This window comes from Cyprinodon tularosa, unplaced genomic scaffold, assembly GCF_016077235.1.
Source record: "Cyprinodon tularosa strain WSP-4 unplaced genomic scaffold, ASM1607723v1 ctg64, whole genome shotgun sequence".
NCBI lineage: Eukaryota > Metazoa > Chordata > Actinopteri > Cyprinodontiformes > Cyprinodontidae > Cyprinodon > Cyprinodon tularosa.
The window spans coordinates 519,160-534,294 of NW_024039385.1; the positions used below are offsets into that span (position 1 = coordinate 519,160).

The following is a 15,135-nucleotide window of genomic DNA, read 5'->3' on the forward strand; positions in this document are numbered from 1 at the left end:
TGCTTTGATTGAAAACACCTTCCATATTCACTACATGCTTTACACAAAATAAATAATTGGTGGTGCACCATCTCCTGTCTCCATTTCCTGTATAAATAATAATCAGCTCCAATGTAAATAATACTCTTATGAAAACATGATGATGGTTACAGGAACATAAAATAGCATTTACCACAGAGGTCTGCATTGGATTTGGCACCTTGCAGGCCAACTCTAACTGAAGATATCTATTGCTGCAAAGTTATTTTCTGCTTATATCCTAAAAAGAGAAACACTTTTAACAAGTTCATCTTCAAAAAGGCCTTTTTCTGGCTTTTTTCAGCCTCTGCTATAAATATTCTGTTTATGCAAGACTATTTTAATTTGTCCTCTTTGTCACTTCTACAAAGTGATCCGTATTATAAGTATTATTTACTGAATAGTTAACCAGAATAATCGAGGTGTCCAAGTAAAAGAAAAGGAGTAAGTTTTGAAATGGAGCCTAGCGGAAGTTCAGCTGAGTAAACTGATTACTCGCCTTGACACAGCCAATCAGCTTTGAACCACACCTCCATGAAAGCCAATCAGAATCCAAAGTCCATCTTAAAAAATTCAAAATTGAATTCAAAATTGAATGCTGTGTGACTTTGATTCAGATTACCCTGTTTCAACCCTCCTCCAGCCCCTCCTCCACCATCTTAGTTAAAACTTCATCATTAGTATCATTCCTCCCGTCTCTTACTGCATTCCGCGTCTCATTTCAACCAGTTCGACCCAAGACCACCGTGTTGAGCCTGGTTCTGCCAGAGGTTTCATGCCAACGGGGAGTTTTTCCTCTCCACTGTCGCTTCATGCTTGCTCATCATGGACAGGTTCTCCCAACCTGTATTATCCATTCCACACTGGACTTCCATCTTCAAGGTGCCTGCGTGAATCTCTAGTTCAGCACGTAGTTGAAACACACCAGGCACTCGAACACAGTCGTCAGCTTCAGGGGTTGGTCCCCTGGCAGACCATTTCATCATTCTGCTTCATTCTATCTCTATTCTCCCACTCTGCAGTATCTGTTAGTTGCATCTCTAACATTATGCTCTCTCTGCTTTTTCTCATAGTAGCTTCACCTCGTCTGTTCCTCTTTGGCTGTGACTCCAACCTGGAGAGAAATATCAGCTGTGCTGCTGCCATTAACATGTTTGTTTATAGATGTTGGAGAGCGGCCTGTTTTTCAGTGTAGTCCTGTTTCTCTGACTGTGACTGGCTGGATGTGCTCTCTTCATCCTCTGACATGGGAGTTGGCTCAAGTTCATCTGTGTGGCTGTGTGTGTCCTTGATGGGGCCGCCTTTTACAGCTGCTTTTTCTATGTCTGCTTCTGTCTCCTTGAACCTCAGTTGGCCTCAGCAGATGGCTGCTCATACTGAGCCTGGTTCTGATGCAGGTTTCTTCCTGTTAAAATGGAGTTTTTCCTCTCCACTGTCGCTACAAGCATACTCAGTGTGAGGGATTGCATTCGAGTAAATGAGTCGATGCAATCAACTGATTTTCCTTGGATAGAAAACTTTGAATGAATTGGACTGGATGATCTGGTGAACTGCAAAGTGCCTTGAGATGACATGTGTTGTGAATTGGCAATATATAAATAAACTGATTTGAAATGAATTAAAAATTTAACCAGCGGAGGACGGAGTGACCGATCCTGACCCAGTAACGGTAGCCTGGACACCTGCGTCCCCGTGTTTCCCCCCACCTGCCTTGTCCCCCCCAAAGGAGGACTGTGTCCTCCTTTTCAGTAACCAAAATTTGGTCACCCTATCTGCAGCTCACATAATCCACTGGATCTCCCCATAAAACTCAGCATACCGTCTCTCTAACCAGCGTCTACAGACTGACCAACTACATTTATCTCCACTCCACCACCAGTTTCAGGCCTATTCTTTGCTCCGGTTCATGCATATCTATCAAAATTCAGTGCTACGTTTCCTGCCGAGGTCTGAGCCCCAAATACTAAGTAATTATATCAATAAATTTCTTTTCTCTCCGTGTGAGTTTTCAGATTGAAATAGTTCTAGTTATGGAAAAAACACCCCTCACTGTTGCTAAACTTGTTTATAAAAGAAAGTCTTTCAATAAAATAAAACAGCATCCATTTCAGATATAATTGTGAAGTTTTCCACACACAGGGACAATACTTTCTATATCCATTGCTGTAACAACTTCCACCTGTTGTAGAGAACATAATAGCTGGGGGTCTGGTTTCCTCAGCAGCATTATTTACAGTAGATGTAAGATTACGTTTGGGAAAGAATCAGAAATAATTTCACTGGCAATAATGCGGTCTCTGGTGAATGTAAAAGCGAAACAGAAAAGGGAACAACATGTAGGTGGGTGTATGGGTGGGGGGTGGATAGGGAGGGCGTATGAGCTCTGACACATGAACAGAGAGAGGGAGCCTGAGCTGGCATTCAGCTGCTGGAAGTCTGACAGGAAACTTTCTCAGTCCTCTCCTCCACCTCCTCCTCAGCAGCAGCAGCAGCAGCAGCAGGAGTCCTTCACCCTCTGATCCATCTGGACTCCTCCACCCATTGACTGAAGCCATGGCTCCACCGCTCCACGCTGCGTCAGCGCGCAACTGAGGCTCGCGGACATCAGGCTGAACCTGATCAGGACAAGCTTTGGACTCACGTGTCAGTGATTAGTTAGTAACGATGGAGACTTTCTTTTACCTGCTCGCCTTCGTGTTGACTCGGGGCTGTTCGGGTCTTGGATATGTGGCCGAGTCCAGCGTTCATGCAGGTCAGAGAGCGGCGAGCAGACACAGGTAAGGACCTGACCTGTTGGACACATTTAAACAGAGTTAGGTTTAATAATCTCTGGACCCCGCAACACCGTATGACGTCATTTTAGAGTAAATAATAGAGTAATTAGTTTGATATTACTGTTTTACTTTCTGTGGCGCAAAAGCATCAACAACGCTCACAATTGTTGGTGGTTATTCACGTTGACATACATATTTAAAGCTGTTTTATTGCTTGTTTTTTTTACATGATAGATCAACATAGAGATTTAAATTAAAAAAAGGGTTTTACTAACATGACAGGTCTGATATACATGCAGGAGGCGAATTAAAACTTCTTAGAACCACTCTAGGTTTCAAACTCAAATTAAGGTGTTTGTAGGTATTACAAACCATGGTGCCATTCTGGATGCAAAGCATCTCTGACATGCAGTTTCAAAGTCTTGCTACAGACTCTCTTGTGGATTTAAGTAATAACTATTACTAGGTTAGTGTAAAATACACTTTGTTCTGCTGAAGCATAAACCTCTGCTTTAGAGTCAATTATTTTAGTCTAATGAGTTTTCCTCAAGGATTTCCCTTTATTTCTCTTCATAAATGTTTAAAAAAATAATTTTAAGAATATCTTAAAATTTCTTTATTTAGTGTAATTTCAGCAGGTATAAGATGATTTTCCAATGGAGCAGTTTAGTCCTTGAAATGGGACAATTAAATATTATGCACTTGAAATTAGATGAGTTTTTTTCTCATTTTGAAATAATGTAAATTACCTCATTCAAGTTGTAAAATCTCTTTTTTTCCCTTGCTCAAATGAAGGGGAAATGCATCTAATTAATGAAAATGGAGTCAGATTTCGATCTTTGTAGAACAGAACCTCTGACCAACTTCTCTCCCATTGGTGAAAAGTAAAAAGGAAACATGGTGTTTTCATCATCATCATCATCATGTGTGTGTGGGTGTCTGTAGTTGGTGGGGGGGTCTAAGGTTGTGTGCAGTCAGTTTTCTGACCTACAGAAAGTTCAGTTCTTGTCTTTTCTGACCAGAGCACCTTCTTCCAGTGTCTATGTCCTCTCCATGGCTTTATGACTATTTACAAACTGGACTTCTCCATCCAAGCCAGATTTTTAGAGGTAGTCCTGTGAACTCCCAGCTGAGTTATAGATTTCTAAAGCTCCTCCTGAGTCACTCTTCTTTTGGCTTCTTCTCTGATCTATGCTCTCTGTTCCTGCCTGTCAGTTTAGGTGGACGGCCATGTCTTCATGTTTCAGTAGGTCCTGTCCATCCTCTTTCCATTTTTTAGATGATGGATGCAAAAGCTCTGTGAGATGTTAGAAGATTGTGATATTGTTTAAAAACCTAAAACTGCTTTGAATTGTCTCCCTGACCACTGTGCTATGATTGTTGCTCATCTGATTGTTCTTTCTGCTTCACATATCCTCAGAAAAGACATTAAAATGTCTAGTTGTAATTAGACTAGATCAGTCGGCAGTGCTCGGTAATTGGCCGGTTTTCACATGATCAGCCATGATCAGTCATTATGAATACAGTATGAAGCACTGATGAGTTTTACCTCAGAGCTAATATGCATCTTTCTCATTTGCTTAGTCCATGTTTGTTTTGGTCAGAGTGCCCATAACAGGAGGATGGATCAACTGGACAACAGTGCTAAGGGGAGATAGTATTCTCAGCTCAGACAGTAGCAACCGGGAATCAGTGTGAGAGAACCCAGAGAGAGAGAGCTCCATAACTGGGACGAGGCAGCCAGTTGTGCCCTCCTGTGGAGCTAACGAACCACAGCGGTAGATCGTAGGAGCCCGCAGAGCGGACAGTGCACCAGAGCGGGGAGATAAGGCTGCTGGAGAGGAGAGCGAATAAGCAAAGTGGTAGATCAGAGAAGCCTGACGGGAAAAAAACCTGGCAGGGTGGGGAGAGGCTACAGCTGACCAAGGCTAGTTAGCCAGGCTTTGGAGGATTGAAGGGGCTGAAGATTGGATATGTCCACTGGGGAAACATGCTGAAGGCAGGGGAGAGGCTACTGCTGCCCGATAGTAGGACAACAGTACTTTGGAAAGCCCACAGGGAAAATGAGCATGGAGAGACAACAGCTGGCCAAGGCTAGCCTCTAGAGGCTAACTGCTGGAGGTGGAAGCATGATATATGATCAGAGGAGCCAACTGCCGGTCGTGTTTTCTACTGGAGGTAGAACGATGAAACAGTCCTTCTAAGGCTGAATTAAAATGCTTTTTAAAAAGTCACCTGCAAACCTCTTATCAGCATTTTCACTTCATCCTTTGCCAACAATATTTTCTCTCTCTTCCATTTTGATAAAGAAAGCTAGTCTCCATTGCCTCCTTCATTAAAACAATGGCCAGTTCATACTTTCTCATCTCTTATAATTTTGATACGTAATAATACAATATCATTCTGCAGGAGAGAGCACTATTGACGAATTTATGAAGTTGATGTTGTGATTGGCAATCTGCAGATTCTGATTTTTCTGAGCGGTGACCGACAGTTGGCTCCTGAAATCCTGCATGTTTTGTTGGAATGTTCAAAAATGTGTGAAAAAACCTTTAAATATGCTGGATATTACTTTGATGTAAATTTAAACTTTAAAAATGAAAACTTTGGTAAAGTTATCTCATGCAATACCTTTATAGAAAGTCTATACTCTGAAGAGAAAGGATCTTTGGATTTACTTGGCATTCATATCTTTGTTACTTGGTTAGTATGTGCTGGTAGGTGTTTGGAGGAGAGAGCTGTATGAGTGGGTGGTGTTGAGGAGATTGTTGGGGCCCTGAGATAGACAAGACTTCTAAGGATTACAAATATTTACTGTTCCAGAGATCTTAGTGCAAAGTCTTTAGGGGTCTATGATTTCTACAGAGGCCCCCATGTCAGCCTTAGGGAGAAGGAATTCACCACACTGAGCTGGAGGATTATTTCAAAAGGAGGTTGGAGGAGTTATACGATGCAAGGATAGTTAGTTTTAAATATCAAGAACGTGATCATTTTCCACATTTTGTGTTAAATTTTCATTTTAAGTTCCTAAAGGCCAAGCTCAGCCAACTTCAACATTTTAATCCGTGTTATATTGTGTTCTGTGGGCTTATAAATGTCCCCCAGCAGAGTTTGGACCAAAGGAAATTATTCTGATTACGGTGATTAACTTTAACTTCCATCCAAGACATGAAGGTTTCCATTGTGCACCGTTTTCGACCTGATAATCCTTGTTGGAAGGGGCCTGCCTTCCTCACCTCTTGGAGCATAAATCTCTGTTCATGTATGTGTGTGCTGATTGTCTGCTTGTAAATCAACAAGTAAGCATATTTTGGCAAGCCAGATGAGGGGAGACCTGGTGTGCATATGTGAGTATTAAAGGGGTCACAACAAAAAACATTAGTGTGAATGAATGACAGATCTTCCCTCCATGTGGCGTTCGCCTGCATGTGTTTGCACTTTATGCACGTCAGACTTCTTGGAGCAGAGCTTGGACGAGGTTTTCCTGCTCAGTTTGGCCCAGTTCTCCCCTGCTGCTGCTTCTGCGGTTGCACCGACTGCCTGAGTGATGAGATCTGGTCACTCCGTTGGTGCAGGCAAAAACTCTTGATTGCTGCGAATGAGAGAAAGAGGCAGGCAGCCAGAGGCAAAATGTTTTTGGAAAAGCCGAGCCGAGTGGTACAACTGAACTTTTATTTTTTTATTTTATTTTTTTCAGAAAATGTGTTTTGAGTGAAAGTAAGCAAGCAGGCGTGACAAGAGGGTATGAAGGAGCAACAAAGGGTAGAGAGCACCATGATGAGAGAAAAGGCAGGCTGATAGGATGTAGCGGGGGCTTGGGTTGTTGTTGAATCCTTTCCTTATGAAGGAGTCTGCTTGACTGGCCTGTGCCTTACACACACACACACACACACCCAAAGTGACGCATCAGAGGGAAGAATGCACTGGCCTGTGGCAATTCAGTTTGCCCCTCTGACATCTGCTTGAACTCAACTGATCTGTTTTGACAGATGTGTGGAGTATTCCAAAAGTGGCAAAGGCTATAAAACAAGGTCTTAAGGGGAATCGGGAGGACCAAAAGCTGTTTGACACATCTCCTGCCAAAGTTTCATCTCTACATGTTATCCCATAAGGTCCACAAAACAAAGATGATAAGCTAAGGATAGGCTGCTCATTAGTTTTAGTTTATTTGATGGATAAATATTCAGTTTTCCCTTGATAGCAGCAATAATTGAAGACAGAAAATTATTGATTGGCTCTCTCTTATCAAGGATTTGTATTTTCAGTGGCAAGCTTTTCAAATGACTTGGGCATGCTCCTTTTTAGTATGTGTCAAAGTTTTATATAACTTGGTTATTGGACTGCTGGAGATAAGCACCAGCACCCCTCGCGACCCCAATTGCGACAAGCATGTAAGATAATGGATGGATGGATGGATGGATGGATGGATGGATGGATGGATGGATGGATGGATGGATGGATGGTTATTGGAGATTCACTTTGCTACTAGTAGGACCAACCCAAGAACATTCTCACCATGGACAAAACAATGTCAACATCATCTTATAAAACATATTATACATTTAACTAGGCCATACTTTGAACCACATGACTCCATACTAAGATCAGATCATAACAAAGAAACATCCTTTAGGCCACCAGAATAAATGAAACACCAAACAGTTGTTTTTATCTGTTTCTTCTTAAATTCACAAAGATGGTCCCTCCCCTAACCTGCCTTTTGTTCATGTTAGATTAAAGGGAACCAAAGGAAACCTGGAGGGGAAGTCAGAATGGTAGCTACAACTTGTTCCAGAAAGAAAAAGTGTTTAACACTGTTGTACTTCTACAGAGGAAACGGACATCAGTACAAGGCCAGTTATCTATATTATCTTGGCACACAAGAACATATGGGTGATAAAAGCAATAAATACTTATACTCAGTGGTAACATTCTGCTCTGCAAGGGTCTTTGTGTTTCTGTCCCTGATCAGCTGGTCCAAGGAAGCCACCCTTACAAAAATCTGCCGTTCAATGGCAAGTGGTTGGTTAACTTGAACCCCCCTTTCCTCATTGCTCCTTTCAGAAAACACCGAGATAATGGGAATGGATTCTAACTTAGCTCATTGGGAAGTAGGTTAGAGATAAGTGGTTTTAAGGGTGTAAAGTATCTCCAAGAAACCCAGCTATTTCATTTTTTCCTTTCTTCTTTCATCAATGACCAGGGGGACCAAGAGGATGTTGCCAAAAGGAATTGTGGTAAAAGTTGGAAAAACAACTTACAGACATTAATCAGACTTGAAAATGCTGTAGGGTTTGCCAGTGTGGGCATGGGGAGGCCAACAGCTGTCTGTAATTTAGCCTCCATTAAAATTTGTCTCAGGGCAAAATAATGAATGCCATTGGTTCTACTGTTAAACTACAGTCTCTTTGCCCTTTTTTGATTCCTTCATTTTATATCACTGCATAATAAATTACAAAAAATTTAGTTTCGGTGGCAACCCTACCTAATGCAATATCCAAAAAATGATCCGAAAACTTTTACGTTGATTGTTTAACATTTAACTTTTAGAAAGGTTTGAGACAAAGTAAAGGTACACATTTTAATAATGAATAATTGGCTTTAATTTGACTGGATTTCTGTCTGCTTTTGAGTGCATACAGCTCCAGTATTTGGCTTCATGGAGGGTTATGTCAGCCAGTTTATCCAGACTTAAACATCTCTCAGGGGGTTTCATTAAGGACCACCATGGAGTTGAATTTTGAGGCTTAAAGGAAAATGTCTTAATAGGTAGAACAATAACAGAGGAGATTATGTTGGTAAAGACTACAGCTATCATTATCTGTGTAAGTGATATGAAACCAGGTATATCTCTTAAATGATTGACAATGTTAGGTAGAATATTGGAAAAGTTCCAGCCAGAATGGACCTGTAGTGTGGAAGGTGGTACTGTATCTCATAACACCATTAAGCCCTGGTAGAAGGTGCTTTTAAGCCTGACTCTAGATGTGCAGCACATGCCTTGATATCCATTATGCAAGGGCTTGTAAAAACCGAAAGGGAAGATGTTGACCTGCAAATATTAGGGTTGCCAAGCTCTGTAATTATGGTGAGATTCTGAGCTTACATGTTGTTTGAGCAAACATTGTGGTAGAATTTAGCCAGCTTGAACTATTGTGTTGTAAGTAACCACTGTGTCTATAAACATAGGCCTACAGCTAATCAGACCAATCTCTTCAAACCTGAGCCAGTATACAATGACCACAGAGGTCAATGCTCCTGATGTACTCACAGATTGTGTTGTTTCATCTTGGTTGGTGGCTCTGGCATTCGTTAGCCCCCAACTTTCCCTTGTTCATAATGTATGATTTTAGTGCTGCAAATAGGGGGACCCCTTCAAGTATTAGTAAAAGCTTTGATGTTTTCAAATTAGAGATATTAAACTTACTTCCAGTTACCCAGAGGATTGAACTAATCTTTCAATTTTACCATCTGTCCTATTGAGGTTATATTATACTAACATGATATATAAACATTTTGAAGTGACCCAGCCATAGTCCTGACTTGCACCTGAGAGACAATGTGTAGAAGGAGCTATAGATTAGGGTGATTGTAAGGAGGCCTTCTAACCTTAACACAAGTTGTCAAAATAATAAGTGCAAGTATGAAAAATATTGTTCAGGAATTCAGATAATTTAATTGCTGGTAGACCAATGAAGATTTTTCTACTTATTATTGAGAATGGTATAAAGAGATTGCAAAGAGATTTTAAATAATATATCAATAAACCATAAACTGTTAATATCTACAGTATTATTGTAAAAAATATAAAAACTTATTTGTTGAATAAATTTTTTTTTAAATATAGTCAAGAATGCTTAACCGATTAGCTTGATGAACAGTGAAATATAGTAATGGTTTGCCATATTTTCTTCCTTCTTACTTTTTCAATACTACAATTCTCCATCCTACTCTCCAAGAGTCATTTATAAATCGGAGTATACATTCTGTAAGACATGTGGAGGTAAAGATTGCAGATGTTTTACTTATACAGATACAAAACCTGTACTGACCTCAGCTACAGATGTGGAAACTTTTATAAGCAGCTGTATAATAAATAGGTTCTACTTCGTATTTTCAGTGTTTTATAAATATCATTGCTGATATATTTGAACACTACTTTTGGTCTGATTTTCCCTTAATAAATTTAATGTCTTGCACTTTTAATAGAAAGTCAACATTGCCTTTCATTGCCTCAATTTTAAGCCTTTGGCATTCCCATGTGAACAGAAGTCCTTCACATAGCTTTAGCTGGGAACGGTTTAGAACTGGATTAAAGGCAAAGCAGAGTGGATCCAAATGAAGGAAAATAACTATAGTTAAATCTTGACCCCTTAAACAATAACAAGCAGGGCAAATGTGGATTTAGCGTGGGAGTTTTGTGTGGGGCACTCTTAGTGGTTTTATTTACAGTAGATTCAATGTTTTTGGGGGTGATTTAAAACAAGGCTCTGTTGGACGTATCAGTCAATGGGCTGCTCTATGTACATTGTTGAGGTTTCCATCCATCCATCCATCCATCCATCCATCCATCCATCCATCCATCCATCCATCCATCCATCCATCCATCCATCCATCCATCCATCCATCCATCCATCCATCCATCCATCCATCCATCCATCCATTTTATTTTTTATCAGGCTGCAGCGTATTAGTCCCATAAGGTAATCCTGGATCTCCTTTTCCATGGGGGGAAAGGGCCTTTCAAGGCTTTTCCAGTCCACAAGGGAATTATAGTCCCTTCAGCATGTTCTATACCTGCCTCATGGTGTCCCCACCATTATGCTTTGCACAGAACATCTAAAAAAATGGTGCTCTTGGGGTATCCTGATCAAATTCCTGACCATCTCATCTGACTCCCTCCAAATTGTGGGAGAAGCAGCGTTATGCTTCCTTTGGGTAATGGAATTGTTCTTATTATCACTAAGGCTAAGCCCAGCTACCCTGGGATGGATGTAACTTACATCTAGGACCTTATTCTTCTGGATGGATGATCCATAAGGCCTAGATTCTGCACCCAGCCAGAGCCAGCAGGACCGGAAGGGCACAAAGCTTGGAGTTTTTCCCGTATTATGGGCCAACTACCTGGACAGCAGTTACAGCAGATGGTCTTTTGGTGGTGCAACCATAAATATCTGGCTGATAGGAGCAGTGGGTGAGGCAGGGAACTGTTCATCGCGGTTCATGGTATAGATTGGACAAATGCGGTCCACTCTTTGAGGACCAGAATGTCCACATTTTGGACAAAGAAGACAGGTGGTTTGAAAGGGGTGTTAAGAAAGCCATTTATGTTAAGAGAGATAAAACAACCTTAAACAGAGGGGGAGGACTCAGCTTTTAGCTCTCAAATACCTATAACGCAGCGTTAGAATTTATTCCTACCCTCTATCACCTCAAACCCTCATCACCATGCAGGTGGGGAAAACATTGCGCCTGTTAAGCCAGTCCAATGAAAACCCTAACGACTCCCCATTACAGAGGCATGGGCCAGTTTCTGGTTAATTTGCAGGCCAACGGCGACCTTAATGACTCCCTATTACAAAGAGGTAGACCTGTTTTCGGTTCAATTTGCATGTTTTCTAAGCCATAACAAGGCTTTTGTTTTTCAGTGTAGTCCTGTTTACCTGACTGTGATTGGCTGGATGTGCTCTCTTCATCCTCTGGCATGGGAGCTGGCTTGGAGCTCATCTGCCTGGCTGTGTGTTTCCTGGACGGGGCTGCCTTTGGTGCTGCTTTACAGTTGCCTTTGTATCTCTGCTTCTTTCTGTATGTCTGCTTCTGTCTCTTTGAACCCAAGTTGGCCTCGGCAGATGACCAACTTTCAATGAGTCATTCAATGAGTCGATGCAATCAACTGGTTTTCCTTAGACAAAAAACTTTAAATCAGTTTGACTGTATGATCTGGTTGAACTGTAAAGTGCCTTGAGATGACATGTGTTGTGAATTCTTGCTATATAAATAAACTGAATTGAATTTTATTGGGCTGCTCCAATAAAAGCCTGGAGCTTAATGCTTCCGCAGGCATTTTGAATTGAGAAATCTTTCTGGATGAGAAGTGAAATGTCTTAAAACTTCCAGGGGTTTGTTTTTTAACTTTTTGGAATCAGCGTAGGTCACCATAGAAAGCTAATTCAAGTTTCAATTGCAATTGATCCAGCACACATGGTTTTAGGAAGACTAGGGTGAGTTCTTTAAAACTCACCAAACAGCTCTGGTGTACAGTAAAAGCTCCAATACATACTCGTTTAGCTGTAGCCTTTCTGGTCCATCACCCCTTTCTCTAAGCATATAAACTGAGGGCTTTTATTTTGAAGAAGCATAAATAATGCATTGTCTTGCTATTTATTTCCTGCAATTCAGTGAGTATTGTCACGCAGTTACACTTCATCAAAAGATGCCACAAGTAATCAGGAAATAATAGCATAACAGGATTTTCCTCTTCTTCTGCATTTACAATCTGAGGGTGATTTTAGCACACTGTTAATTTGTTTAGTGAAGAAAATCCTTGCCTATGGTAATACTGTGGGAAAGGGACCATGTTCCAAATTACACCATTGTCACATAATTAGCATATCGTCCAGCATTCATGGCATTCAAAAGCTTTATTATGTTTAAATAAATATTGGCCGCACTGAAGAGGCTTGGATTGCCTCCCAACAGTTATCAAATCCCACCCCGTAACAGAACAATTGAAACTATAAACCTCCTCTTAAAGCCTAAATGGAACAGCATGGGAGACAGCCTTCAGAGAGGATAGTAAAGTTTTAGCGAGCTGAGTGTCTTTTTAGGGCAGCTGTTATTTTAAGGCTTTGTCCTGACTCAAACAAATTCCTCCATAAATGGCTAAATGTGAAGCACCAAAAAAAGGCCTTGAGATGTCAACACTTCATATCTGAGCAGTGGTTCTGAACCAAACAGCTGTATCTGAGACCTTCTGTGTATATCTTCTTGACCGTCAGGCTAAACAGTCAGCGAGAGGTTTACATAGACCTGCTGTCCCTTGATTTTGGAGCAGCTCCAAAGACAGGAGTGAGTGCTCGTCTCTCTGGGTGTTTGTCTCGAAGAGTGTGATCACTCAGGCAAGAGTTTGCTCAAGTGTGTCCGTTGTCATCTCTGACAATATGCTTACCTTTGGTTTTGTTGCACGCAGGGGTATGGCTTTATGGAAGCTTTGTAACGGGGCTTGACCTGAGGAGGTCACAGTTCAAACGATGAGTCACATCCCTCCCCAGACACTCTTTCAGGTCTCAGTCTGGGGTTTTCCTTTATAGCAAAATAAAAGTTCTCTCCACAATAGGCAGTGCCAAGTGATTTTTTTAAAGCACTGAACCCCAGCACTCTTTTTTTCTTTCCCTAATTCCCTCTTCCTCCTACACACTTTTGCTTCTGAATAGTGAATATTACACACAGTTCTTCAGTGTAGGCTGTTGTTAAGTGAAATGAACGCAGCACAAGTGGGTTGCGATGTCAGACTAACTTCCTGCTTGCCTCTGAAGCGTCTGGTTTTTAATTGGAAGTGAAATTTATTGGAAAATAAAGCATTGCCCGGACAGGTGCAGCGTTTCCACTCATGCTGAGTTATGGCCATGTAAATAAAATAAAACCCTGCCAGGCGTTTGGACTTGATGTATAGAAGACCAACATGCTCCAGTTACCATGGATGTTTGTTCCGCACTTAATTTCTGTTTTGTGCCTGTTACCTACTTGTCATGGTTTATATTTTATTTACGGTATAATAGTTGTGTTGTAAAACAAACATCTAATCAGCTGAGACAGTAAATTATGGAGCTCATTAAAAATATATTTTTATCCATTATTAGGGAAATTACCTCCTAGTGGGGCTGGATAGATATCTGCATTTTTAAAAATCTACATTTTTAACACTATTATTTTTTTGTCACATTCACTGATAGTAAGACACTATTTCTCACTGTAGCCCTTTAGGTGGCAGTGATATATTTAATGTTGTTTTGCCAACACACAGAAGGGAAGAAAATGAAGCCTGGGTCAGACTGGTTGCATCCAACTTTTTAATCTCCAAGCTGATGTTTTTTTCATGTTACACTGATTGCAGGATATAAAGAAGCTTCAACTATTCAGGGTGAGTAGATTGTGCAGATTTTATCACTTCTATCTTTGCGTCCAACAAATTGAAACACTGTCCCACATTAGATTATCATAAAAAGTACCGGTAATATAAAAGCAAATAAAAAACAGCAAATGCGGCCATAAAGCAAAGCCTCACTTCATAACCAGCCTGTCCAGCTTGCTCTTAAATCAGAACAGACAGAGGATTTTGATATAGTAGAACTGCAATTGGAGCTATGTTTACACAAAAGGAAAAAGTAGCAATAATTGATGTGGAATGGTTTATATAGGAAGTGGTGTGGCAGCAAAAGGTGTTTCTCAGATAGCGATGTGGGAAGTTTGTAAGAAGCTGCACTTCCATGTACTGTCCCTCATTGTTTTGTCTTTTGAGGCTCAAACAGGATCACTATTCTGCTTAATCCCTTTTCTGTCCTTCTAAACTCCTATTATGGGTAAGGTATTGTGTTTAATGAAGTGTTTATCGATTGTTTATGTTGAGTCTATTGCACCTGCACTGTGGCTGGTTTCAAATGGGGCAAACCTGGCTGCTTTCTTTTTTGATTGAGGGATTTTATTTTGTGATTTACTTTAAAACTCTTCCTGTCAGGCCCATGAAATTGCTGCAAAATTGCTGCATAGTCCAATTGAAATAGACCTCTGGTCTATTCAGTCAGAGGTTTGCAAACCCCCATGCAGAAAATCATGTTCAGTGTGTTAAGGGTTTTAAGCTATTCTCTTGTATATCAAAAGTATGCAAATTATCGATCAGTGGATTAATCTACATTTGATTGATCTCATCGATTGACTAATGATTCATTTATAAGAGGGCATTTTCCTGAAAGCCTGATTTTTCTCTTGTATCCAGAGGATCATTGCATTACGTGAAGAACAATTATTTTAACAATATGCTGAATAGAAAAAAAGTATATTATTACAGTTTAACAATTAATTGTCCAAGCTATATCAAATGCTGACTGAATAAACAAAAACATTTTTTAACACATTATTTAACTGGAGCTGTTTAAAAAAAAAAAACAGGAAACTATGAGGCCACTGGATAAAAAAGTATGTGAAACACAGTATGTACAATGATATAAAACCATTATTAATAGTGTATCACTCTGACATATTTTCAGACTGTTAGCCACTTTGTCTCAATCACAGGGACACTAACTGTGATATGCAGCACACTCTGTTTTTAGTGTAATCCAGCGTT

General features: G+C 40.5%; 1 protein-coding gene across 1 annotated transcript in view; it reads left to right on the forward strand.

The window, feature by feature from the left end:
- The first annotated feature begins 2,443 nt into the window (after positions 1–2,443).
- emilin1a (elastin microfibril interfacer 1a) overlaps positions 2,444–15,135 on the forward strand; it is a 46,468-nt gene continuing 33,776 nt past the window's right edge. Inside the window, exon 1 of the mRNA XM_038308553.1 lies at positions 2,444–2,795. Within this exon, the coding sequence (XP_038164481.1) occupies positions 2,683–2,795 (113 nt within the window). The 5' untranslated portion in view covers positions 2,444–2,682. The remainder of the gene's footprint in view (positions 2,796–15,135) is intronic.